Source organism: Pelodiscus sinensis, chromosome 23, assembly GCF_049634645.1.
Source record: "Pelodiscus sinensis isolate JC-2024 chromosome 23, ASM4963464v1, whole genome shotgun sequence".
NCBI lineage: Eukaryota > Metazoa > Chordata > Testudines > Trionychidae > Pelodiscus > Pelodiscus sinensis.
The window spans coordinates 12,645,072-12,672,059 of record NC_134733.1 but is presented as its reverse complement, the minus strand read 5'-3'; the positions used below and the strand labels follow the sequence as shown (position 1 = coordinate 12,672,059).

The 26,988-nt window shown below is 42.8% G+C and overlaps 2 protein-coding genes across 7 annotated transcripts in view; both read left to right on the top strand.

Moving 5' to 3' along the window:
* NMNAT1 (nicotinamide nucleotide adenylyltransferase 1) overlaps positions 1–14,915 on the top strand; it is a 31,543-nt gene extending 16,628 nt beyond the window's left edge. For 3 of the 6 annotated variants that reach the window (XR_012897282.1, XR_012897280.1, XR_012897279.1), the window contains one exon: positions 1,741–1,915. Coding sequence is in view for 1 of the 6 variants with exons in the window: in XM_006127073.4 (XP_006127135.2) it covers positions 1,741–1,914; positions 3,598–3,781; positions 4,711–4,856; positions 6,225–6,637 (917 nt within the window). In the remaining 5 variants the exon portion in view is untranslated. Of the gene's footprint in view, positions 1–1,740; positions 1,916–3,597; positions 3,782–4,710; positions 4,857–6,224; positions 11,006–14,447 lie in introns of those variants that run through there. The other 3 variants (XR_012897284.1, XR_012897283.1, XM_006127073.4) reach the window with 2 other exon arrangements.
* A 2,020-nt stretch (positions 14,916–16,935) lies between these two features.
* Positions 16,936–25,686, top strand: RBP7 (retinol binding protein 7). Its single transcript, XM_006127070.3, has 4 exons — positions 16,936–17,121; positions 22,738–22,916; positions 23,185–23,286; positions 25,424–25,686. The coding sequence occupies exons 1-4, from the start codon at positions 17,049–17,051 to the stop codon at positions 25,472–25,474; spliced, it is 405 nt and encodes a 134-aa protein (XP_006127132.1). The 5' UTR covers positions 16,936–17,048; the 3' UTR covers positions 25,475–25,686.
* Positions 25,687–26,988: the final 1,302 nt, after the last annotated feature.

Here is a 26,988-nt window from a genome sequence, read left to right as displayed (position 1 = left end):
CCTGTAGATTAAATACAGTAGTTTAATATTTTCACCTGACCATAGATGTAGTAGGAAGTCAGTCACGCAGGGAGAAGTTATCTCTCTGTACCAGTCCTATGGAGGATTTTGAAAATCTGGACACATTTTGAGGTAGTTTCTGTATTCATTGGGAAGCAAGTGGGAAAGTGGAACAATGGAGTGATGTATTCATGGCAGCTGGTGTAGTGCAGCTAAGCAGACTGGCATTTTATATCAGTAGGAGCTTTTTTCAGAATGTGCATTAACACTCCTAATTAAAAGTTCATAGATCTAAGTTCATAGATCACTACTGCATGGATCACCCTGGACAGAACTATATCCAATAGGTGTAAAACCAGTGTGATGGAGTGAAGAATCTGTCCCAGTTTATTGGGAGTACTAATTTAGAGTAGTAATTCCTGATACAAAAGAATTACCACCTAAAATACTCTACATCGGTTACTGTGGATTGGAGCCAGTATTTAATGAATGAGTTTAAAACACCCAGTGCTTCTGATTTTTATTGATTAAATTAATATTTATTAGCAAAAGCATGCCAAAAAATAAACACTAAGACCTTTAAACCGTAATTACACCATGCAACACTGTTTTTTGAACCTTGGCCACCCACAAAACACATTATCTTCACAGTGATTATGATGCAAGCTGAGAAGGCAATGAGGAAATTAGTTGGTCTCCCTCTGTCATTAACAGTCAGATGAGAGAGGTGGTACAAAAATTTAGACTTGATATCTTCAGACTGGAACATGGGAAGTTACAGGCTTTGAATAAATTTAGTTTAATTTCAGTGTTGCCAACTTTCACAATTTTATTGTGAGTATTGTGATTTTTATTTATTTGGTTATTTTAATTAAAGCCCCAGCTAATGGAATCAAGAGCTTGCATCATAATCTTAGGTTTATTTTTTTAATATGTTTTCTGGCCCTCGGGACTGTGGTGGAAAGTGTATTGAAAACATTGACTGCACCCTAATGGCTCAGAAAGCCAGAGGCAAGAAAGAATCAGCATTAAAAAAGGATAAATCACACCATTTTGAGGGACCTAATCCATGATTTTTTGAACACTGGTATGGCAATGTTCTTACTCACCATATACACTGTATTCTTTACTAAAACCCTGAGTTGTCCCTTAGTATACAGCCATTCCCCGACTTACGAACACACCGACTTATGACCATCCGTACTTATGACTAACCTCCCATTAACCCCATTGTAATATTTTCAAGTTGAGACCACGTACATCATGTTTTTCGAACAGCGTGGGCAGCATGTTTAAGGGTATTTCCGACTTATGACCAAATCGAGTTACGTAACCCGTTCGTAAGTTGGGGACTGCCTGTAGTCTCATTGCTATCTATTTCACACATCTCTTGCTGTCTCCCCATCCCCATTCTTTTCTTTCTACATCTTTGAAGCCCTGAGTATCCCAACTGTATGTTTCCCATGCAGGAGTCCTCATCCTTTTTGTGGCATATAGCCACCTTTGTTCCCATGCAGTCTCTCTAGTTGCACTCTCTCAGTTACACCTATGGAGGTAGCAGAATTGAATCCACTATTAGCCTCCATATATAAAAAATGGAGCTTCATGTAAGAGATTCTAGAGCCAATATTCATGTTAGCATGACAGGTTGTTCATTTCTAATCTTCCTGACTTCTGCTTTATTCAGTAACTCTTAGGAGCAGAAAACTGACTTTTTTTGTTCTCTTCTTCTTAATACAGTTTGTGGCTGTGACTCTGACGTTCTCCATTTGGACCTGTGGCGGCAGGGAAAGCCTATGGAAAATCCAGAGAAAAGGACAGAGGTTGTTCTGCTGGCCTGTGGTTCTTTCAATCCAGTCACCAACATGCATCTAAGGCTCTTTGAGCTGGCTAAAGACTACTTGCATGAAACAGGTAGGAGTAATAGCTTAGCACAGTGTTTCTTAAACAGTCGGCGGTGTGCTGCAGAGAACAACAGAATTCAAAATGGTTGCCCTTAAAGGGGCAGGTGACCTTTTTTTTCATCAATAACTTTCCCCCCGACCCTTCTTGGTACCGATCCTTGGTGTTCCTCATAAAAAAAATTATTGTTTGGTGTTCCTTGGTCTTAAAAAGTGTAAGAAACACTGGTTTAGCATAACTCAAAATGTACAGCTCTGAGATGCATATAGTTGTGTGCTTAGGTGAGTGTGTATCTGCAGATATTTTGCTGTAACAGTATCTATATTTGGATACTGACTCTCAGGATGTACAGATGGGTATGAGTGGGTATGCATGATAATTAACCTAAGACAAGGAAGAGTGTCCAGAGTTGTAAGGAATATAGCACAGTAGCAGGATATATCTGTGGCAGTGGCCTCTCTCACCGTGTATCCCTGACCCTTCTTGTTTACAACAGACTAGTGATGGTCTACAACCCCAACTCTTAGGTCCAAGACTGAGGCCTCCTCGAGTCTGTGTAGTGGCTGGTCACTGTTCCTACTTCTGGGTGTCTCACACGAGCTCCCAGAAGTCAAACCTGTGTCTGACAGCCTTTGTGGTCAACGGGATCCTAAATTCTGGAATTAATGCCTCAGCTTTCCTGAGCCCTCAGGTTTTTAGATATATTCCCCCAGAGTCCACCTGATTGATGTAGCCCTGGTTTGTAATAAAAATCTTCAAGGACAATATGGCAGGTAATCAAGAAACACAGACTTAACAAAATAATTATTTAATCACAGATGCTTAACTCTCTAGCGCTTTCAAGAGTAACATATCTTTGAAAACTATATCTTGAGTGTATCCCCACCCCAAGTCTAATCGTATCCCTCCTGTGAGTCCTGGGTGTGGTCAGCATCCTTAAACGATGCATCTTTCATTGCCTTCTTTTGACTGGTCATATTGCATGTGCCAATGATCTAGCCTGTGGCACAGAAAAACACCCCTCTTTTAAAATGGTCTCTGTCTCCCTGTTGCATATGTGCTTCCGCTGGGTAAGTTCGAGACTATATCTTCTTCCACCATCCCTTGTCATTCAACTCCATGATTTTAATGATAGAAAAAACATTGTTCTACTAAGGAAGAGTCATTCAATGATGACTCTTTATTGCTCTGTCATAGCTTCTCGGACATAGTTATTCCAGTAGGTGTCAAGGCTCCTGCTACAAAATGGATGGTCCAGTCTACAAAGAAGGCTACTATCCAACGTGAAGGTGACACTTCAAAACAAATATTCTAATACAAAAGAGAGATCAGAAACAAAATGGGGTCCAAAAAGTGGAGGGTCTACAAAACAAAAGTCTTCAGTTTGATACAGACCTATCTTCAATCCCCAAACCCTGAAACTATCACTCCTACTCTTTGTAGTCTGTATTTTCCACTCTTGGCAGCATGATTCAAATTCTCTTTCATACTTGTGCTTCATACGTTGGCCATAATGCATAGAGCTTTTCCAGTTCAAGTGGCTTGGTTAACAAGGCTCTGTGGGAAAATGGTATTAATCTTTTTTTAAAGAGTACAATGAATGTGTATATGAAATACTTTTATGTACAATACGGTGAAAGTTGACATCTGCTCAGTAACATCTTATATTTTTGCATGGATGTGTTTGTCGTGCAGGAAAATACAAAGTAATCAAAGGGATCATTTCACCAGTGGGTGATGCCTATCAGAAGAAAAGTCTGATCAGTGCCAGTCACCGGGTAACCATGGCAAAACTTGCTACGGAAAGCTCAGATTGGGTGGAAGTTGATGACTGGGAAAGTAACCAGAATGAGTGGGTGGAGACACTCAAAGTTCTAAGGTACTGTATAGCCTCTCGCTGAAAAGACACATATTCCCTATAGTAGGATCAGGACAGGCATGATTTACATGACTGGGTAATTCAGCATTGCTTGAATAAATTCCATGGAAGTCAAAGGGACTGGTCATATGAGCAAGAGATTCTCACATAAATACGGACTGCGGGATCTATGCATAGATGCTGAGACTATGAGTAGTTTTAACATTTCCAAAGGCGTATCATTTACACACTTATTTTTTGACTACTTTTTTAGCATGGAAGAACTTGTGGGATTCATACGAGTGACTAGAGTTGAGAGTAGAGTGGGCCCGTGCTGCCCAAGCTTCCTTTACTGAGCTCTGTTAATGCAATGTGCTGCTCTGGTGTACCTTTAAAAGTAGTGTGAGAACCTCCTAATGAAATGCCTATTTTTCAATCCTTCTTCACCTCCATGAGACTCCTGCTTCCCATGATGCTCCATATCTGCCCTTCCTTTCCATATGGTTTGTGTCACTAACTCTGTCCAGTTTCTTCCTTTAAAAAATAAACTTATGTAATTGATTATGTTTCTAGCTTATGTTGGCAGTCATAGGACTTTAGATTAATGGAGATTGCCTATCTCCTAGAACTGGAAAGGTCATTGAGTCTAGTCCCCTGCCTTCACAGCAGGACCAAGTACCATCCCTGACAAATTTTTGCCCAAATCCCTAAATGGCCTCCGCAAGGCTTGAACTCACGATCCTGGGTTTAGCAGACCAATACTCAAACCACTGAGTTATCCCTCTCCCCAGGTATCACAGCCCATGGTCAGGGCAGTTCATAAGAGACTTCTATGAAAAACTCAGGGTCCTGCTGCAGAAGGAAGCAATGAAATATGATTCAGTAGGTGGGGCTTTTCCCTATGTTATTGCATACTTCTAATGCTCTTTAAAAATGTATTTATTTTGTAGATACCATCATCAGAAACTTGCATCTTCTACTCCTGCTAACAGTCTGCAGAGTACTGTACCTCTAGTAAAGCCAGGCCGAAAGAGAAAACGGGAAGCAAATAGTCACATCCCCATTAAAAAGAATCAGCTAAGTCCAGAAACAAAAAGTTGAGTATGTTTGTGAAAGAAAGTCTCATAACACACGCTATGTCCAGGCCATAAAGCTCTGTCAGTGAGAAGCATTTCTCTGATGATAGATCTAAGTTCTGACCTCCCCAATGAATAATATAAAGAAAATATAATACCTAGATTTTATGGCGCATATCAGTAGTCTCCTTTGTGATTATCAGACTGAAACAATCAGATCTTACAGTATTCCTTAGAATAACAGAAATGAGAACTGGAAAACGCCTATTTGGTCCACGGAGATTTGTCATGCTACAGCTGAAAGTTAAGGAATTGTGGGTAGAGCCCTGCAAATCTGCAGATATCTGGAAGCATCCATGACTCTGGCTATCCGCAGCTTATTTTTGAGGATATGGATGTGGATACAAATGTTATATCTAGAATCCTTAACATTTGTGTGTATCCGTAGGTACCCACATCCGCGGATGTCAGTGCGGATATCCACGGCTCATTTTTGCAGATACTGATGCGAATGCAAATTTTATATCCACGCAGGGTTCTAGACACTAGCTCTCTTTATTTAGTGCATCTAGAAATGGGAGGGGGATGTTAAATTGTAATTTAAAATACCATGAAAGCAGAGTAGCTTGATTTACAAATTCCAGCTAACATTCAGATTGACTATTACAACTACATCTTTGCTAAAAGTATCATTCCTCTTTTTTAACCTGAGTACCTACATGAACTAAGATCTCACTTGAACAGGCTTGCCAGTTATCTTAGTCTCTTGGGGCCACCCACCTTTTTTTTGTTTCAGCCAATGGGCCCCTCCTGCTTTCCACAATGGATTTTTTTCCCTCAGTGCGGATTTGGGATTCCTTAAAAATAATTAGCTATCCTAATTTTCCCTGAACAGATTTTACTAACACTAGCCACCTATGAAGGGCAGACAACTACTAAGCCAAACAAACTTTTGTTAGTGAAAGAGACAGGCTTTTGAGGTCCACAGACCTCTTCATCAGATCTTCAGCTCTGATCTTCTCTAACCTCTTGGAATGTATTATAAGACTTTAATAAAATTAAAATAAATTTTGTAGCTATTCCCCTTGAGCTCTCTCATCTTCAGTGGTTAATTGAGAGAGCAACATAACTTACACCAAGTAAATCCTTCATCACAAGGCCAATGTTAGAAACATTCCTTAGAATATATTTTCTAGTGCTTTGTGCTTCCTTTGGAGACTACTCTTTAGCTAGCTTAATAAATCTTGTAATCAGGATGTGTTTTCTAATACTCTGAGTATTCCTTTTCTTAATTTCACCCCAGCATATAGAGAGGTATCATAACAACCTTGCTAAGAAAGCAAATAACAGTTGCTAAAATTGAATCCTTGTTTATTCCCTTTTCCTAGGTGTTCCACAGCTGAAACTGCTCTGTGGATCTGACATCCTGGAGTCCTTTGGAATCCCGAACTTGTGGAAACTGGAAGACATCACTGAAATTTTGGCAAACCATGGCCTTGTGTGCATAACCAGAGCAGGAAACAGTGCACAGAAATTCATCTATGAATCTGATATGCTATGGCAACATAAAAATAATATTCACCTGGTAGAAGAGTGGATCACCAATGACATCTCTTCCACCAAAATCCGGAGAGCACTGAGGAGAGGACAGAGCATCCGTTACCTGGTACCTGATGCAGTCCGGGCTTACATTGAAAAACACAACCTGTACAGTCTAGAGAGTGAAGACAGGAATGCTGGGGTTAAACTGGCTCCTTTACAAAAATATGCTAGAGGGTGTAAGCAGGAACAGACGCAGTAATCTAGCCTGTTTTTATGCTGTGAAAAACCATAGACTTTATGTGGAAAGATGTTTTATCTGTTGTGGTAAATCAGGTTCTGATTCTGTAGCCCTTGTACATAAGCGAGTACCATTGCACTCAGTGGGAGATCTATGTGTACAGGGATTGTGCCTTCACAGCACAGGCCTTGTCTTAAAACAAACAAAAAAAAGTAAAAAAGAAAAGTATTTTTTAACCTCAGGTTAACTAATGTACATGAGTTACACAGTAACAAGGCACTTAGTTTAACCATATGATAAACTAGGCAAAGTCAGCTCTATTTACATCTCCTATTCTACCTCACAGTAAAACTATAGTACGTTATCTTCACAGTGTTTTTACTTTAGGGATAGTTGACACTCATTCGATATCCTGAAATTTAAGAATACATCTTTTTTAGCATCAAAGACATTGATTCCTCCGATGTCCTTTAACTTCAATTTGCACAACTGTAAATGGCAACGTAGGTGAAAAATGCTGCCATTCAGCTATGCTGCTGTTTTATACTCACTTTGCACATGAATGGCAACAAAAGATGTAAGGCAGTAGAAAAGCATGCCCTACAATTATGAATGTCAAGTGCTACAGCTTAAACCCCAAAATTGAGCATAATGAAACAAAATTGGTTTTACAAACTCTGTTACAGATACCCTTGACAAAAAACAAAAATCAAAGGGTTTTTGTGTGTGTGTTTGTTTTGAACACTTCCCTACACTGGGACTCTGGCTACACTAGAAAGCTTTAAGTGGCAATGGAGCTGTACCAGTGTAAGTTCTCTAAATAGCTGCTCTAAGCCAACAGAAGAGAACTCTCATTTCAGCTTTAACCACTTCAGCCCCCACTACAGCAAAAGCTTTCCCATTAACACAGTACTGTCCACACCAGCAATTTAGTCGGTGTAATTTATGTTGCTCGAGGCATAGCTAATTCAGACTGCTGAGCAACATTAAATTATCTCAATTTAAACACTAGTGTACCTGTAGGCTAGAAACAGAAGGAAATACAGTAGTATTTAGTTTTACTATTCAAACTGAATGACCTGTGAAGTGATAAATAGCACACGTTTTGAACACTTCATTGTGTTGTAATTAAGGCTGTCAAGCAATTACAAAAATTAATCGCGATTAATTGCTCAATTAAAAAATGTAATTGTGATTAATCATGTGTGCTGCCCCTTTGAAACGCTGTGGCGGCATTCCAAAGGAGCAGCGCTGCGGAAGCCCGGGATCAGCTGGCGTCCTCAGCTGACCCAAGGCTCAATGCAGCTGCCTCTTTGAAATGCAGCGGTGGTGTTTCAAAGGGGCAGCATCTCAGGAGCCTGGGATCAGCTGGACTCCCCAGCTGACCCCGGATCTGTGCAGTGCTGCCCCTTGGAAAGGCTGCCCTGGCATTTCCAAGGGAAGCATTGCGGGAGCCCGGGGTCAGCTGGAGTCCCCAGCTGACCCCAGGCTCTGTACAGTGCTGCCCCTTTGAAGCACCGGAGTGGTGCATCAAAGGGGCAGCGGAAAGTGGAGCTGGGGATCAACTGGGCACTCCAGCTGATGCCGGGGATCAACTGGGCACTCCAGCTGATGCCCAGCTCCACATTGCGCTGCCCCGTTGAAGTGCTGCCCCAGCGCCTCAAAGGGGGAGCGCAACGCGGAGCCGGGGATCAGCTAAGCACTCTAGCTGATCCCCGCCTCTGTGTTGCGGTCCCTTTGAAGTGCCAGTCTGGCGCTTCAAAGGGGCAGCGCTGCACTGAGACCCAGGGCAGCTGCGGACTCCAGCTGATCCCAGGCTCCTAATGCACTGCCCCTTTGAAGCACCAGAGCAGCACTTCAAAGGGGCAGTGCAGCATTAACAGCTGCGATTAACGTGTTGATTTTTTTAACGCGTTAATTCTGCCCTGTGTTAATCGCAGGCGTTAATGTGGAGAAAGTGATAGCCCTGGTTATAACAAAAGACAAGTTCATTTCAAGGTAAAGTTACACTTTCTTTCACTGTCCTGTGTTTTACCCAAAGTTTGGGAATGTCTGAGCGCTCATGAAAATGGAAAGAAAAATTGTTACAGTTCTTTTCCTATCACTAATACATAATAACTAGCATACCCCAAAATGTGTACATAATACATAATAGTCTGATTTATTTTAAATACTGTATTGGTCCTACTGTAATCACAGCATAATAAAGCAAAGAATATGGATTGCAAATCACATGCAAGAATAATTTTACATTTTTGCACCAGCCACAAAATCATAGCTGAGTGCAATGAGTAGGATGACACTGAGTTGGGTTTATGCATAAATGCAGTAAATATCTTCATTTGGGTTTCCCTGCCAGGGATCTTGAGCTTTGAAAAATACATGATGCTAATTAGGAACAGGAAATGGTATCGTAATTGCCTTACTTTAAGGTCAGCACTAATCTTCATGAAAGAACAGACCAGCTTCAGAAACTGGGCGCAGCTACTCGTTTAATGGCTAAAGATTAACGACAGCGTCATTGTGAGTCTTATTCAATAAGTCCTTTCTTGGAATGAGGAGTATGATTTGTGTGAATTTTATTTTTGACCCAGAATTTGTGTGACTGCGGGGAAAGAGGGGTAAGAAGAGACTAGTGATCCCATGTAAACTAAACATGTCATTTTTCTTTCGTAGAAGTCTGATTCTGAAATGAGCATAGTGAATGTGGTGTATAAGTTCTAGGACACTATAAATCGGCTGGTGAATTCCACACTCCTCTCTCTCTCTCTCTCTCTCTCCCCATTTTGTGTGTGAATTAAGTGCCTTATCAAATGTTCCAGGGTTTGACGAGTTATTATCTAGAATAGAATGAGAAAACTGTTGAAATATATCCTCCATTACAGTGGTCCATCATTTTAAATAGATCAGACAAGCTACCAGAACATAAGATTCTCAGTGCTCTGGGCAAGGTGAGCAATGCATGGCATCTTCACATGTACACAAAAATACTGGAATTAATTTAATGCTTTAGAGCCTCTGTGTGATGCTCATTTTAGTTTGCAACCATTCATTTCTTCAAAGCATCTACATTTTTTTTTAAATCCTTACGATAAGATGAGATTAACTTAAAGTGCACTTCTCTAACTCTAAAAAGTGACTGAAATTGACACTAAGGGTTCCATGTTTATTTCTTCTCAATGATTTCCAGATCAAATGTGATCTGCTTATAATTAAAAATGTTTTTTCTCACGGGCGGCTATGCAAACTCACATTGGACTTTTGACAGTCACGCTGGATTCTTTGTAACTCATGTAGCTTAGTGGTAATAAAAATTCTGTAGGCCAATTTACATCCTCAGTGACATTTAGGCAGTTCCACTGGGACTAAGGTAACATTGGAACTTGGTGAACAACTCAGAATTCACCTCTCTCTGTCAGCCATGTTAGTTCTGCTAGGCTGACAAGAGTAAAAAGTAGTAAAGAGTTATTTTAGTCACTCAAGTCCTCTGATGGGACCCTGAATACACAAGCAGAGCAGATCATTTTTGTGAGAGAGTGCTGCTTATGTAGTTACTTTTCAAAGTAGAATTGCACTTTGAGATTTATTCATTGCTTTTTCAGTTTTTTCTGTAAATCATGCTACTGGTGTATTTTGTTATATTTTATGTGTATAATTCAAGAGAAGAACTTTCACTAAACAAGATGTTCTGTAGTGTGCTAGTTTACACCTTCTATTTTGCTGGCCTTTTATGTAGTTATGTGTAATAGGTATTTCAATAAAAATGTCTGTGATAACCAAGTGTGTTTAATTGCTTTAGCATTAAGCAAAGTCTGATAGCCTGAATCTTATAAGCTTGAAGAGTTATTATCCAGATAGTGATAGACAGGGACAACACTGAAGGCAATGGGATTCTGCATGGGTGAAAATCTGCCTATGCAGAGCAGCTTTCTGGACTAGAATCATAATTCCATTGTGAAAACTTGTCATTCCTTTCTATTGTACCAGTAGGACTCACAAACCAACACAGCCTCAATTTCTACTTTGATTACCCAATCTTGGTCCTGGTGAATCAGTGACAAAACACCTGTTGACTTCACTGGAACTAGGATGTGGCAACCTTGGAATTAATTTCCTAACCATGAGAGTTTTTTGGATTGTTACCTTCTTCATAATAACAGGTACATAGTGAGTGTGAGTCAATGGGTTCCATGCTTGCCTCTGTGCAAGATGATCCTACATTAAAGTATTATTTTCGACCAAACGTGACATGCTTATATTGAAATATACAATGTCATATTTGAGAAACATTGCCAAGTGAGAATTATTTTGCTATATTTTTGCAGGATAGCTATTCCTGTACATGCAGACCAATAACTACCAGCATAAGTCACTTTTATACATAACTTTGTCCACACGGGATTACACAAGTATAAAATAAAAATATCATACCTCCTAACCTAAAAAGCTACAGCAGTAATGTTCTCAGATGCTGATCTTTGAAAACGCGTGGAGATTGGGAGAGGTCCTGGACAAATGGAAAAAGGCAAATGTAGTGCCCATCTTTAAAAAGGGAAGAAGGACGATCCAGGGAACTACTGACCAGTTAGCCTTACTTCAGTCCCTGGAAAAATCATGGAGGGGATCCTCAAGGAATCCATTTTGAAGCACTTGGAAGGGGGAAAGTGATCAGAAATAGTGAACATGGATTCACCAAGGGCAAGTCATGCCTGACCAATCTGATTAGCTTCTATGATGAGGTAACTGGCTCCGTGGACATGGGGAAGTCAGTGGATGTGATATACTTTGACTTCAGTAAAGCTTTTGATATGGTCTCCCACAGTAGTCCTGGCAACAAGTTAAGGGAGTATGGATTGGATAAATGGACTGTAAGGTGGCTGGAAAGCTGGGTAGACTGTTAGGCCCAACGGGTGGTGCTCAACAGCTCGATGTCCGGCTGGCGGTCAGTTTCAAGCAGAGTGCCCCAAGGATCGGTTCTAGGGCTGGTTTTGTTCAACATCTTTATTAATGACCTAGATGAGGGGATGGATTGCATCCTCAACAAGTTTGCAGATAACACTAAGCTAGGGGGAGAGGTAGATATGTTGGAGGGCAGGGATAGGGTTCAGAGTGACCTAGACAAATTGGAGACTTGGGCCAAAAGAAGTCTGATGAAGTTCAACAAGGTCTGCACTTGGGACGGAAGAATCCCAAGCATTGTTACAGGCTGGGGACTGGCAGTCTATGTAGCAGTTCAGCAGAAAAGGACCTGGGGATTACAGTGGATGAGAAGCTGGATATGAGTCAACAATGTGCCTTTGTAGCCAAGAAAGCTAATGGCATATTACAATGCATTAGGAGGAGTATTTCCAGCAGATCTAGAAAAGTTATTATTCCCCTGTATTCGGCATTGGTGAGGCCACATCTGGAGTACTGCATCCAGTTCTGGGCTCCCCTCTATAGAAAGGATGTGGACGCATTGGAGAGGGTCCAGTGGAGGGCAACCAAAATGATTAGGGGGCTGGAGCACATGGCCTATGAGAAGAAGCTGAGGGATTTGGTCTTACTTAGTCTGCAGAAGAGAAGAGTGAGGGGGGATCTGATAGCAGCCTTCAACTTCCTGAAGGGAAGTTCCAAAGAGGATGGAGAAAGGTGTTCTCATTGGTGACGGATGGCAGAACAAGGAGCAATAGTCTCAAGTTACAGTGGGGGAAGTCTAGGATGGATATTAGGAAAAACCATTTATTAGGAGGGTGGTGAAGCACTGGAATGGGTTACCTAAGAAAGTGGTGGAATCTCCATCCCTAGAGGATTTTAAGTCCTGGCTTGACAAAACCCTGGCTGGGAAGACTTAGTTAGGGTTGGTCCTGCTTTGAGCAGAGGGTTGGACTCGATGACCTCCTGAGGTCTCTTCCAGCCCTAGGATTCTATGATCAGACATAAGAGATGCCAAAATACTGAAAATCTAGTATTCACACAAAATCCAGTTCCTGGAATAAATTCAAATAACAAATACATGCACAGGAATTATAATCTGTTCATAGTTGTGCTGCAAGTGGGATAAAAAGGCTAAATTTGTCATGAATTATTCATTGTGCTCAGCTGTACTCTTATCAAGATATTAGGTTTAAACTATACATTTGATCCATCCAGAAGAAGCTTAAAGTAGTTTACAAACAATATGTCTACTCAGAATTACTTTATCTAATACAGAAACGTCACTATCTCCATATCTCCATGGTGGAATACAACCACTACCTAGCTGTGCACAGCCACTCTATGCAACAGCACAGAACTTTGAAACTACAGGAGAATTTATAGGGCAGAATGAAATTACCCATATGGGAATTTGGCCAACATTCTGGATAATACTTAGAAAAAGTTCCGTGGGATCTTTAATGAGAACAATTATAAAGGATACTTTTTATGTCTCATCTTAAAGCTTGCAATTCGGGCAGTATAGCCTCTATACCAGTGAAGGGCAACCTAGGTTAGTGAGTGGGCCACAAGGGTGGACTCCTTCATGTCAGTGGGCCACAAGATTGTCATAACCAGGGCTCGACAAATCCATTTATCTACTCACCTGTGATGAGTAGATTTCAGCCGGTCACCCCATTCACTGGCGGTGCGCGCTTGCGCAGTGCAGGTCTGGCGTATGCGTGGTGTAGGGCTGGCAAGTGGATTTTGCCGCGGTTTGTCGAGCCCTGGTCATAACCAAGACCAGGTTAGGATAGTTTTGCTCACTGTGTTTGTGTACCTAGAATTTGCAAGGTGGGCTGACTGAACCACAACAGTGTTTTGATTTGATGAGGAGACAGTGGTGCTTGGTTCTCACACTATCTTGTGCAATCAACATGCATCTCACTTCCTGTGCCTTTGCATTAAGTGTTTGTCACTTTTGTAATACCAGTAGGGAAAAAAAGCCATGCGGATGACAACCAGCAGAATCTGGCAACACTGTGTGTGTTCAAAATGTCTCATGGGCCATACATAGAACCCCTATGGGCCACACCACTGACTGCTCTGTGCCTAGGCTTATAGTTTGGTACTGATTTAAAAGGAAGGAGCTCCACCTACTGAACTATTAGAATAACTTTTTACAATACACCATCTATCTTTTTTCTGGAAGTTTCCTAGCTATGTTCTGATGAAGCACTCCCACCTTCAAGGCCCAGATTCTTGAAGGTATTTAGGCTCCTAACTTCCATTTATTTCCATGGTCTAAATACCAGTGAAGATTTGGGCCTTATTCCCTTCCAATCCAAGCAGTGTCCCAGCTAAACCCTCCTCATTATGGGAGAGAGAGATGTGGGGAAGGATTAGAGCAACATAGCTCTTCCTTCTATGCTACATTTCTCTTTCTGAGAAGCAAGAGCCAGAGCCCTTTTTGCTTCCTACATTGAGCACTTCATAAATTATATATAGAATTTAACTGTTTGACTGTGTGTGGGGGGAGAGAATGCTATTTTATAAAATACAAATTGTTTGTCTGGGTCATTCCCAGTTACACTATATGTTAGAGATCAATACCATTTTGAGAACAGGATGCATGCCTTGGCATCCCAATATTCTACTTTCATGGTCACATGGGTCAAGTAGGCACAACTGTTAGCTCCAGAAAATATGGTCAGAGTTTTGAAACCAGATCTGTGAAATTCTGGTTTTTAATTCAGCCTGACCTAAACTCACTGACTCAGCAGATGCTAAATAAACATAGTAGATGGGACTATGTTTCTTCATTCAAGATTCTAATTAATATAAATGTCAATTTCATCATTATTTTAGTGAAAACAGCAGCACGGTCTGGGTTAAAGTTTAAAAGCCACATAATTTTTTCTTCTTATATTTATAGGTTCCTCCATGGTGCTCATCACTGCAACATCTGAATACCTCACATCCATGACTAAATTAATCCTCAGAACCCATTTCTGAGAGAAGGAAAAATTGTTTCTCATTTTACAGATGAGAAAACTGAAGTACAACAGTAAAAATTATCTGATTTTCCAATACACGCAACTTTGGAGAACTCTGCAGCTTCTAGCCTCCTGCTTACTCCACTAGGGATTATAAAACTAGAGTTTCTCAACCCTTATAGGAAGTAGAAGTTACAAGATGTTATAATAAAAATTTCAATGTACAGTAACAAAAATCTGACTTCTCATACAGCTCTATTCTTCAAGGTCTAGCAGTCTTGAAACACAAAAATAATATAAAAACAACAAATAGTCTGGTAGCACTTTAAAGACTAAAAAAACATGTAGATGGTATCATGAGCTTCCGTGGGCACAGCCCACTTCTTCAGATGACCAGAGTGTTGGATGTAAGGTGGTTATGAACATTTTTTCTTTGAATAAGAAACACTGTGCTATACCATATTGCCTCCTGGCTTTTCTTTATATACATGATGGAAAGAGGTCAGTTCATGACAGAAAAATAAAGGAATTAAAATACTGGAATTACCCCAATTCCACATGTAAAAGGGGTAAAGGCCTCAGTCATCTTCATTTTCCCAAGGTCAGTCAATTACTACTTGTCTGGACTCACATTCCCCTTTTCCTGAAGAAAAACTTGCTTAGCAGAATACTGATTACTTTAGCTCCTGAAAAAGGTATAGTCCCACCATCTAAGGAGAAAGGATTCCTTGCACTCTACCCTTCTTCCCTGACCTGAAGACAGGAAATTCTCTATTTTGAAATCACCTTCTGCTTTGATCCTTATGTTCTGTACCTCCCTCTGTGTCATTTGATGTAGCATCAAAGAGATAAATTGTTCTACATATCCATGTTGCTGTGTTCATTCCCTTTACATGACCAGAATAATAGAATACTAGAACTGGAAGGGACCTTGAGAGGTCACCGAGTCCAGCCCCCTGCCCTCACGGCAGGACCAAGCACCGCTAGATCATTCCAGACAGGTGTCTGTCTAACCTGCTCTTAAATATCTCCAGTGCTGGAGATTCCACAACCTCCCCAGGTAATTTATTCCAGTGTTTAACCACCCTGACAATTAGGACTTTTTCCTAACGTCCAGCCTGAATCTCCCTTGCTGCAATTTAAGCCCATTGCTTCTTGTCCTGTCATCAGAAGCCCAGGAGAACAATTTTTCTCCCTCTTCCTTGTAACACCCTTTTAGATATTTGAAAACTGCTATCATATCCCCTCTCAGTTTTTTTCCTTTCTAAAGTAAACAAGCCCAGTTCTTTCAGTCTTCACTCATAGCTCATTGTTTCTAGGCCTTTAATTATTTTTGTTGCTCTTCTCTAGACCTTCTCCAATTTTTTCACATCTTTCTTGAAATGTGGTGCCCAAAACTGGACACAATTTGTATTTATTAAAGAACTAACAGGCTATGCCTTCTATCTATATACAAGACAACACTTTGTACTTTTATTTTTAATTATTATTATTTCTGGGGGTTCTAAATTCTTTTTCAACTATTCAAATTTGACATATGGGGAAATTGAGGCCCGGTTGCAAAGAAATTCAGTGAATAAGTGAATTAAATCTAGGTATCTTGACTCCCAATCTCTTGCTCTGACTACTAGATACACTATCCCTCTGCCAGTGTTCCCAACTCGAGCTCAGGGAGGATCTTAGCAAGAAAAGCAGCCATTAAAATAACTGCAATCACTGTGCACACTGGCAACATACTTGGATTCTAGGTTGTCTTGGACATAATTGATAGCATAAAAAAGACCTCAGAACACAGACGAAGAAACTGAGAAACACAGAGGTTACATGAACAAGGTCACTCATTGTCAAGCCAGCAATCAGAATCAGAAGTTTTGCCTTCCAGAGTTTTGCTCTAACCACTACACTATACTGCCGTCTATTCCCAGCCAGACCTCCACGAAAAGAGTTAATATAATTAATTTGTCATAATTCAGAAATAAGAGGAATATACATTGTACTTTCTAATACTGTGACTTGGCAGTTAGAATTCACTTTCAAAAGTCCCCTAACACAAGGTCATGCACAGATAAGGATCAGTCTGTTGCAGCTCTGTTAGCACAAGTCATATTTTCAGCACACGTCCCCACACACAGGCAGGTTTCGAATCCATGGCCTGATGCACTGCATTGACCCTCACTTTCTAAGTGCACAATCTGTTCCTGATTCCCCTTTGAAGCTGATGGGACAGGGAGTGACCATGAAAAGGTTAAACTACTCACTCATTTCTTCACTGTGTCTCATGGGCCAGTAACATTTGCTCCACACAAAGATTTCAACAGTGTGAACTTTCCCCTCCAATCCCAGCTGTAGCTAATTGTACTTCCACCCCCCCCCCTGCCCACCTCATGTTAGAGCAGTGGCCTATCACCACTAGCAAGGCTGCCAGCTGTAATCACTCCTGCAATTCCCCACATCCCCACATATAGCTAGTAGTAGACACATTCTCAGTCCTTGTTGTCTGGTCAGTGTGTACTTCCCTTTGGGGTTCTTGAAGCTTAGCCATGCCTATGGATTTCAATGGTACCTGGAACCTTTTCAGCAGTGACAACTTTGAAAACTACCTGTTGGCTCTAGGTAGGTGAAAATTATAGCATTCTGTACTGCGGGGTTTGAATGCTGCTAAAACATAGAGCTAGTTAAGGTTTTCCTTTTCTGTGTGTTTGGGAGGAGCAATCATTGTCTCCTTTCAGGAAGACCTGACTTCCTTTCTTCCCCAAAGGGAAGAAAAGGACCAGCCCTTTATGTGTGGTATGAGACAGAATGTAACCAATAACCAGTATGCTGTTACTTTTAGGCATCCTTGCATCCTGAAGTGTGACATCCATTCCCTGCTGGTGCCTTTTTCATGGGAATTAGTAGTATTGCTGTACTTAATGTCTAGCGACCTCTGCTAGTATGAGGAGGGATTTCTTCTTCTGTCTCCCCTCCTTATGCTCTCACTCTTCATCATCTCCAAGAACTAGCCTTTTTCAGAAGGGCTCCCCAGAATAAGAAGCTCTACATGCAGGTAACACCCTTCCTATCGAGACTGTGGGGTAGTCTCATTTTCTCAGTGAAAAGATCCATCATCTTTGAAGGTGCTCAACATTTAACTGATTAAATGCCAGCCCTCTAATACAGCAAGAGCCCTGTCTAGCAGACCATTACTGCAAAATCATCCTGGGTGGGGTGACCATTAATGGGATGATGACTGTAGCGTCTCTTGTGGCCCTTACTCTAGTATGCTGTAGTGACCTTCTGAAATAGTCAGGAGTGTCGCTGACCTGGGATAGGGCCAGACCAATTCCATGTAATAATGAGGTACATGTGGGATAGTTACTAGGAGTATTACAGCACTGAGATCGTTTCTACTGTTAAAGCACGTGTAAGCTCTGCCATTATACCCTGTAACAACAACTGAGAAACTTTTGTTTGTGCAAACTCCTACGATGTCAGCAAGAGTCAAGGCCATTCACTACACTTCTGACAGTCATGTACTCAAACATAGTATTTGTTATTGGTCTTAACTTGACTGTCAGAAGTGCCTTAAATAAGATTAAAGCCATTTAGAATATTAACAATATTAGTGCTTCAAAGGATCCTCTTCCAGTAGTAGCCCCATCCTTAGTCTGAGGATGAGCTTGAATCCCTTCTGAGGACTAATGTACTCTGAGATAAGGAGTTAGCTTCAAGAAATATTCAGTCACCTTTCATTCCATATGCAAATCACTGTTGCAGGGGTCAAGAAACAGTCTATGCAGTGTAAGACTACACCAGAGTCTACTAGCTTAAATATGGCCATAGGAAGATTAGGGAGGGGGGGAAGGGAAGAGACCATGCCTTTTTATTGCTTACCTCTATGCATGGTTAGGAGTCAATTTCAAATTTCTTTTCATAAGAAGCTTGATGGACTTACCATGCAATGAGAAGGCTTACCTTCCACAGCAGTCTATCTCTGTAGTGTTGAAGTTCAGTAGCTTAGAACACGGATACCATGCTTTCTATTAAATACTGTGGTCTCCATGTTCTCTATCCTACATGGAAACTGCCAATAAATGTACTAATCCCCAAACGGATTGAAGCAAGGCTCCCATCCCCTTAAAGAATGGGAGTTTGTGGTCTTTGAGGAGAGACCTTTAACTCAGCTGCTCCTCAAACTTATTAAAGTCAAGTTGGGCTCAAGTGGGTTTGTCATACAATGTTGAAATCATCCTTCTAATATAGCTCCAGAGTTGCTGCAGCATAGTAATCTTAGGAGGATTCAGCCTTTAACTCAGTTTCCTTTCCTCTTTTATTCTAGCTTACTCTAATTAGTGGTTGACTAGGATGGGTTACCAGGGGGAGCAAACAAGGTCTCCTGTGATTGCTAGGGGCATGGAGACGAGGCCCTACATAAGTTAGCAACAGAATTAGACAGCAATTTTACCAGAGCTTGGCACAGGCTTGGGTGAAAGGGGACATCCTTTCACAAAAATAATTTAAATGCTGCTGCTGAGAAACCTTGATACTAACACTAGCTTATCTTGAGACCTCTCATAGCTACAGTTGAACTGCAACTTCTTTCTCAAGCTGTCTCAAATAGCTGATGACTATGCTGAAGCATTTGACAATGCAACCTCTGATATTGGAGCAATGTATGCTGCTATCAGAGTTAACCCTTCTTGCTATTTAGGAGCAAATACACTGCAAAGTGGTGGAATATATGGGTTTTTTCCTCTTAAATTAAGACTTTGTGATGGACTATGCCTCTTCTAGTCTGTGATTGAACATAACCAAAGCAGTGGGTCAGAAGTGAAGCTCTGAGTTTCATGTGACAGGTTCCAATTGCACTGTTCCTAGACAACAGAACTATCATTTGAACTGTCCACACTAAGGGTGGAAATAGCTTTACTGTGACTCTCACCTTTTCTTCAGAGTTAGTATTCTGAACTAGGCATGTTAAATTTAGATTGGCTAATTGAACAGTCAATGAAATTTGCATATTAATCAATAAGAGCACCTCTTCCCTGAAATGTAGCAACAGCCTGGGGTTAGTGGGGGAGTCTGCAGCTGGCCCTGGGCTGCACACAGCACTTCAAAGTGGCAGAGCCATGTGGCACTGCTGTTTTGAAGCACCCCCTGTTCCTCCCCTGGCTGTCTCAGTTAGAGGCAGCAAGGGGGGAGTGACTAGTCAACTAGTGTGGTGTCTCTCTGAGAAGCATTTGCTTATTGACTAGTCATTCACATCCCTATTCTGAACAGCCTCCCAATGTCATGTCTTGACACCCAGATATGACCAGTATAGAAACAATTGTGTCCTCAAATACCATGCGGATGATTTTTTTCTCTGGCCTGTTGGCTTGTGCTGAAGTCTCCAGTGAACAACATTAATAGCTCAGATACAGCCCATTGCCAGTGAGTAGCTCAGGATGATCAATAATTTTTGGTCGGGGCCAAAACTTTTGAAGAGACCCTGGGCTGCCCTGGAAGGGGCAGGGCCTAAAATGGAAGAGGTGGGGGCAGGATGCTTCTAGGCTTCCCTACCCACACCCCATGATTGGTCTAGGGGTGGGGGAGCTACTTTGTCCCCCCTTCCCACTAAGCACCCATGCCCCTAGCAGGGCAGGAAGAGGCTTTGCATGTTCCCCCATGCCAATTAGGGCCTGGGGCAGGGAAAGTGCATGAAGTTTCCTCCACCCCGCCGGGAGCACATAGCACTTTGAAGTACAGGCAGTCCCCAGGTTACGTACAAGATCGGGACTGTAGGTTTGTTCTTAAGTTGAATTTGTATGTAAGTCAGAACTGGTGTCCAGATTCAGCGGCTGATTCCAGGAAACACTGGCATGGTGTTTATAAATACTACGGGGAGCAAAGCCGCAGCAGATGCGGGCAGGACTGCAGCGTGTCTTGGCCGTCCCGCCACCTGTGTCTCCCTGGTCTGCTTGGGGGGGAGGGGGCGTGCAGCTAGTGCCCCCCCAGTGAGAAAAGCCTGGTCTGCTGGGGGGGGCACTAGCTGCACGCCCCCTCCCCCCAAGCAGACCAGGGAGACGCAGGTGGCGGGACGGCCAAGACACGCTGCAGTCCTGCCCGCATCTACTGCGGCTTTGCTCCCCGTAGTATTTATAAACACCATGCCAGTAATCACACAAGCTCCTTAATGGAGCAAATAACACTACATAATAGGTGTCAGTTCCTTACTTGGTTCCAAACTCAGTTATCAGCTGTTCACAATTTCCTGTCTGCTTGTAACACCAAGGAGAGTGCTGTACCCTACAGCTAGGAAACTGATTACACATGCAGACATCTGATATCTTTTTCACTGGGTCAGCATAACTAAAGGCCACATTTTATCTTGGCTTCTAGCACAGTAGCAGCAGCAGTCAGGTTGTACTAATACAGCAGAAGTCAGTGTAATAAACAACCTGTACCAGCAGTGGCATACTATTATGGCTTGCCAGTAGTGTAAGGTGAGCCAGCTAGTAAGCCTTTCTCCTGTACCAGTTCAATCAAATCGCTGAAACCTAGTTTGGGAGTTGGATTACACAAAGCATCCCATGCTCTTCACAGAATTAAATACTAGGAACAGGTTGAACTCTCTTCTGGTACAGCAGTATCTGTAGTCTGGCATGATTCTAGTTAACCAGATGTCCACTTACCATGGGTGTGGCCGATTTTCCTGTGGTCCCATAGCTTGTTTACAAACTACCAGTCCTGCCTCTAAGTGCTCTGTGCTGTTGCATAGCTCCAATTTACCCCCTTAACAGCTTATTAAAACCCAGTGGAAGTGTTGGTAATGCTGCCAGATAATATTGACCTCCTGTTGTCTGGCAAATCATAGAATTATAGGACTGAAAGGGACCTCGAGAGGTCATCGAGTCCAGCCCCCTGCCCTCAAGGCAGGACCAAGCTCTGTCTACACCATCCCTGACAGATGTCTGTCTAACCTGTTCTTAAATATCTCCAGAGAGGGAGATTCCACCACCTCCCTTGGCAATTTATTCCAATATTTGACCACCCTGACAGTTAGGAATTTTTTCCTAATGTCCAATCTAAACCTCCCTTGCTGCACTTTAAGCCCATTACTCCTTGTCCTGTCCTCAGAAACCAAGAAGAACAATTTTTCTCCTTCCTCCTTGTGATACCCTTTTAGATATTTGAAAAACGCTATCATGTCCCCCCCCATCTTCTTTTTTCCAAACTAAACAAGCCCAGTTCATGAAGCCAGGCTTCATGGGTCATGTTCTCTAGACCTTTAATCATTCTTGTCGCTCTTCTCTACCCTTTCCAATTTCTCCACATCTTTCTTGAAATGTGGCGCCCAGAACTGGACACAGTACTCCAGCTGAGGCCTAACTAGTGCAGAATAGAGCGGCAGAATGACTTCACAAGTTTTGCTTACAACACACCTGTTGATACAACCTAGAATCATATTTGCTTTTTTGCAGCAGCATCACACTGACTCATATTCAACTTGTGGTCGACTATGACCCCTAGATCCCTTTCCGCCATGCTCCTTCCTAGACAGTCGCTTCCCATCTTGTATGTATGGAACTGATTGTTCCTTCCTAAGTGGAGCACTTTGCATTTCTCTTTATTAAACCTCATCCTGTTTACCTCTGACCATTTCTCTAACTTGCTAAGGTCATTTTGAATTATGTCCCTATCCTCCAAAGAAGTCGCAACCCCACCCAGTTTGGTATCATCTGCAAACTTAAGCGTACTCTCTATCCCAATATCTACATCATTGACCAAAACAGACCCTTTCGGAACTCCACTTGTTATCCCTTTCCAGCAGGATTTAGCACCGTTAACAACTCTCTCTGACTAGAGTTATCCAGCCAATTATGCACCCACCTTATCGTGGCCCTATCTAAGTTATATTTGCCTAGTTTATCAATAAGAATATCATGCGAGACTGTATCAAATGCCTTAAAGTCTAGGTATGACATCTACTGCTTCTCCCTTATCCACAAGGCTTGTTATCCTATCAAAGAAAGCTATGGTTTGGCACCAGTTCAGTCCCAAGGGTACCAAACTAGAGAAGTTCAACCTGTAGCAACACTATTGAAGGAAGCTACCTAAGAATTTCATGTGGATTTGACAGCCACAGTAGTAGCTCCCAAACCTGGATTAGCTCTAGGAAGAACTCTTGCAGGCAGCACTGCTAACAGGATAGCCTGGAACTTGTAGGCTAGCAAGTACCCAAAAAACCCTCTGTTAAATCTCTTTAAGGTATTGATTTTGCAACTCGCAAGATAGCAAAAATGCTGAAGCCACAGAAAGTGATTAAACAGGAAGGCGATACATTCTCCATCCACACCTCCAGCACTTTCAGAAGTTATTTTGTCCAGTTCAAAATTGGAGAAGAGTTTGAAGAAGACAATAAAGGCCTAGATAACAGAAAATGCAAGGTAAAAAATGGGCTGGAGCCACTGCGATCAGGTCTAGCAGTTGGGTGAATTTCTGCCTCGTGATTCAAAGGGATCCCACAAGTTACTTGGGGGAGGGGGGTAGGAGCTACTTGTCTTCCATGTGAGACTTAAGGTAGTCTACATCATATACAGCATGATGATGTAGGAGCACTCACTGTGGGGAACAACCTATCCTGGTAGGGGAGAGGGGTTACAAGAATATGGTATTGAACTCAAATTAAGACTTGTGTATGTCTCCCAAATGCAGAGTGTGGTTACCTGGGACAATGACAAGCTTGTTTGTGTTCAGAGTGGAGATAAGAAAAACAGAGGCTGGACTCACTGGATTGAAGGAGATGAGCTATATCTGGTAATCAGTCTGTTCAAATTGGAATCTAATGTCACAGATCTGGATCACTGCTGCAGTTAACCTAAACTGAGATGTTCCCATGCACTCCTGTGCAGGGGCAGCCTGTGGCTATAGGCTGACTTGGCTGTTGCCTAGGGCGCCACCTTCACGGTGCCCAATGTCACCCTATTGATGGCCCACTAACGGCTGTGCAGGCAGGGGCATCAATCACACGTTCCGCCTGGGGCACCAACTGCTGAAGCCTGCCTCTGACCACTCCTGCTTCTGTGTGCAGTGGGTGTTAAGGCCTAACACAAACCCACTCAGAAAAGTGAGGCTCTACATACACCTGCTTAGTACAGAGAGCAAGGGCTATAGTCTGTCTTGGGAAAAGAGACCCCCTAGAGTTTTGAAGTGGCTTAGAAGCATTTTGGAATCTGACATTTCTATTTCAATGTTGTGCCTAGCATTAATGAACTTCTAGAGGTGGCATCCTTGTCTGTCCATGAGCAATGTTAAAAATGGCTAATTCACTAATTGTTCACATTTTTGTTGACCTGATTAATCAATACAGGTTAGCACTCAGCAGGGGCAGAAGAGTGCCCCAGGGCAGTGCTGCAGGGCCCCGGGCAGCAACATTTTGCGGGGTTCCCCCTTGACACGGCACATGCGACACGGCGCATGTGCAGGGCCTTGGGAAGCACGGGGCCTGGAGCAGCTGCCCCGTTTGCCTTACCCTAAATCTGCTGCTGGCACTCAGTCCTGGCTGGTGCTGGGTGCTGACAACTACCCCTGCTGCAGCTATGCATTAGGGGGCTGGGGAGCTGGCATGCAGTGCAGGCAGCCTGGATCAGGCCACTAACATAGAACCACAGAGGGGGTTGAGGTTGCGACCCAGCGTGATCCAGGACTGAGCCCTCCTGGCTGTGCTCCCTAGTCCCCATAATGCAGGGGTAGCTGCCAGGACCAGACACAAACCAAGACTGAGCTAGCATGTTGGCTAGTCTACTTAAAATTGACTTGCAGAGCTGTGGGGGAAGGAGTTCCATGTGGCCAAAAGCATTAATCAATAAGCAGCCATTTGTCAATTAAATAATTAACTGATTACATTACTGCATCCCTACAATCCATCCTGTTCTAGCATCTCTCTCAAGCAGATCTCTGAATATTGCTGCTGGGACAAAAGATTACTTAATACTAAATATTGAAACTGGGAGTCAAGTAGTTAAGCATTGCAAGAAGGATACATGACTTTCAGATGAACAAGTATGGAAACTTCCACCTTCCCTTGATCCATTAGCTCTGACTAGTATTTTCTTTCTGCCTTGGTCCTGAAAAGACCAAGTGTCTCCTGCAAGATGAGAATTATATAGTGGATATAATAATGGAAACCATCGTTGAATATTAATGTAGCTTGAACAAAATGATCACCTGAAATGGAAAGAACAAGGTTCAGAGGGGAGCCTACTTAATATCTGTGGTAAACTTTCTTTGAACTTCCAGACCTGTCCCTCCCAAATAATTCTGATGCTTCTCCAGACTGCCACACTTAGTTCCCTGATGTCAAACACAGCTATATCATCACTCTGGTTCTTGGTATGAATTTGGGGAACAGACAAAGCATTCTTATTGGCTTTTCCATTCAAACTGACAGGAATATAGTATAAAATACAAGCAGAGACTACTCCTAAGAGCAAGATGTTGGGTAAAATGAGGGCTGGCAGCAGCTTCAAACTAGCTCGTTCATGCCAACACTGACCTTGTCCAATCACCTGAATAGCACGGGTGAGCCAGAGACTTGTATAAATATCTATTCCGGCTTGTGCAGATGGGCTAAACTTTTTTCATGTTCAATGCTTCATGGTGCAAGATGAAGTCTGAGGATGATTGCAATCCCCACAAATAGCTGTAAGTGGTGCATTTTGCACTGCAATTCAAAACTAGCTGGCATGATGAGCCTTGTTCTGGAGTTGTTTCACAACGTGCTGCAGAGCACACTATAAATCATAACTAGTCTAGCTACTAGTTGCAGACTAGCAGCACAAGCTTTACAAGATGCTGTAAGTGATGGTGTAAACCTCATTCAGCTTCAAAAGCACATAGCTCTCAAGCAAAGTTGCTACACAAGTTAAATAACTTTATTCTCCCTTCTTGCTAGGAGCTCCGCTGTGAGGACCAAGTATGTAAACAGGTTTACAAGAGAGCCTGACTTAGTCCAGCCTTCTGACACCTCTGTACAGAGCAGACCTCATGGAACTCTACTTCTTTATGTACATGGTTTAAAGCATGTGATGAATCTAAACTTGAGGCACAGCTTGTACAAAGATGCACCTGTTGCTTAGTGTGGATTCTGATCAGGAGAAAACCTAACTGCTTGTGCCAATTTCAGTTCTGTTCTGTCTAATAAACATCAGAAAACAATCCTGCGTATTCATGTTCGTGGGTGTAGGAAAAGACTCAAAAGTAATGCAAAGCCCATTTAACAATCAACTATCGTGATTTTTCTAGATGTCTGGGGAAATGCATCCTATGAATTCAAAAGGTCAGTGTAATACAGGGATGGGCAATAACTTTTTAATGCGGGTTCACTCCAAGATGTTGGCACATGGTCAAGAGCCACCTTTCTATGGAAGAGTGCAGGGTCTAGGACCGAGGTTGGGTGCACAAGGGAGCTTGGGGTGGGGTCTGAGGAGTTTGGGTGAAGTGGGGGGGAGGGGAGTGATGGGGTGCAGGGTCCAGGAAGGGGTGTGGGTGCAGGAAAAGATTCAAGCCTGGGGGAGGTGTGTGGAAGGTGGTGTGGGCTCTAGGAGTGAGTTGTGAGGCGGGAAGAGGGATTGGAGGGGGGGGGGGGTGTCTGAGGTGGGGGAGAGGGTGCAGTGCCAGAGGCAGGCTCTGGCTGGGAGGCCCTTACCTAGGCAGCTCCAAGCCAGCAGATGTGAGCTTGCCTCAGGTTCTTGTACTGCCTCTCCACTCAAGTCTCAGGCAGCTGGCTGCTCCCCATGGGTCTGTTCCCAGCATGGGGAAAGGGGGGAGAAAAGAAGCTTCACGTGCTGTCTGCTCCAGCAATATTTCTCGGCTCCTGCTGGCCAGAGACTAGCTAATGGGAGCTGAGCCTCTTCTGGGAGGCAGGGGCAGCATGCAAAGTCTTCTACCTCCACAGCTGTTGAGAGCAGCCACCCCTGTGAGCTGCTCTTGGCCTAGGGCTTTGAGGCAGCTGTAGGCTACTCTGGTGACTTGGCTGGCCAAATCTGGCCTGTTGGCAGCCTTTTACCTACCCCAGTAATATAAAATCCTGCTCCTTTGGAGGGCCTAATCTTTTCTCCTTGTTTATACCACCATGGCAGTACAGAGAGTCCAAGTAACTTCAGTCAAGTCTCTAGAGCAACATTCCTCACACTGGGGTCCATGAGGAATCTTGCCAATCACTTTCTCCCTCTCTCCGAAGGCCCATGGCTAAAGCAGGCTCCCTACCTCAGGCTACCTGTAGTGTTCTGCACAACTCCTGAAAGCAGCCACCAGCTCTAGGCACCCAAGGGGTAGCCAGAGAGACTATACACCATGCCTACTTGAGTACCGGCTCCACTCATCATGCTTCCCAACTAGGAATGTGAACTAGACTGACTAATAAGCCTAAAAGTATAGGTTAATCTTTTTCAGCTACTCAATTCTCTTCCACTCCCCCTTCCCTCCCCCCACCCCAGGCAGCAAGAAGCTGGAGTGAGG

Excerpts from the sequence above, each read along its gene's own strand:
- RBP7 (XM_006127070.3), top strand. The coding sequence starts at position 17,049 with ATGCCTATGGATTTCAATGGTACCTGGAACCTTTTCAGCAGTGACAAC. Across the intron at positions 17,122-22,737 it reads AAACTACCTGTTGGCTCTAG|GTATTGATTTTGCAACTCGC; the intron begins GTAGGTGAAAAT and ends AATCTCTTTAAG. Across the intron at positions 23,287-25,423 it reads AAGGAGATGAGCTATATCTG|GAGCTCCGCTGTGAGGACCA; the intron begins GTAATCAGTCTG and ends CCTTCTTGCTAG.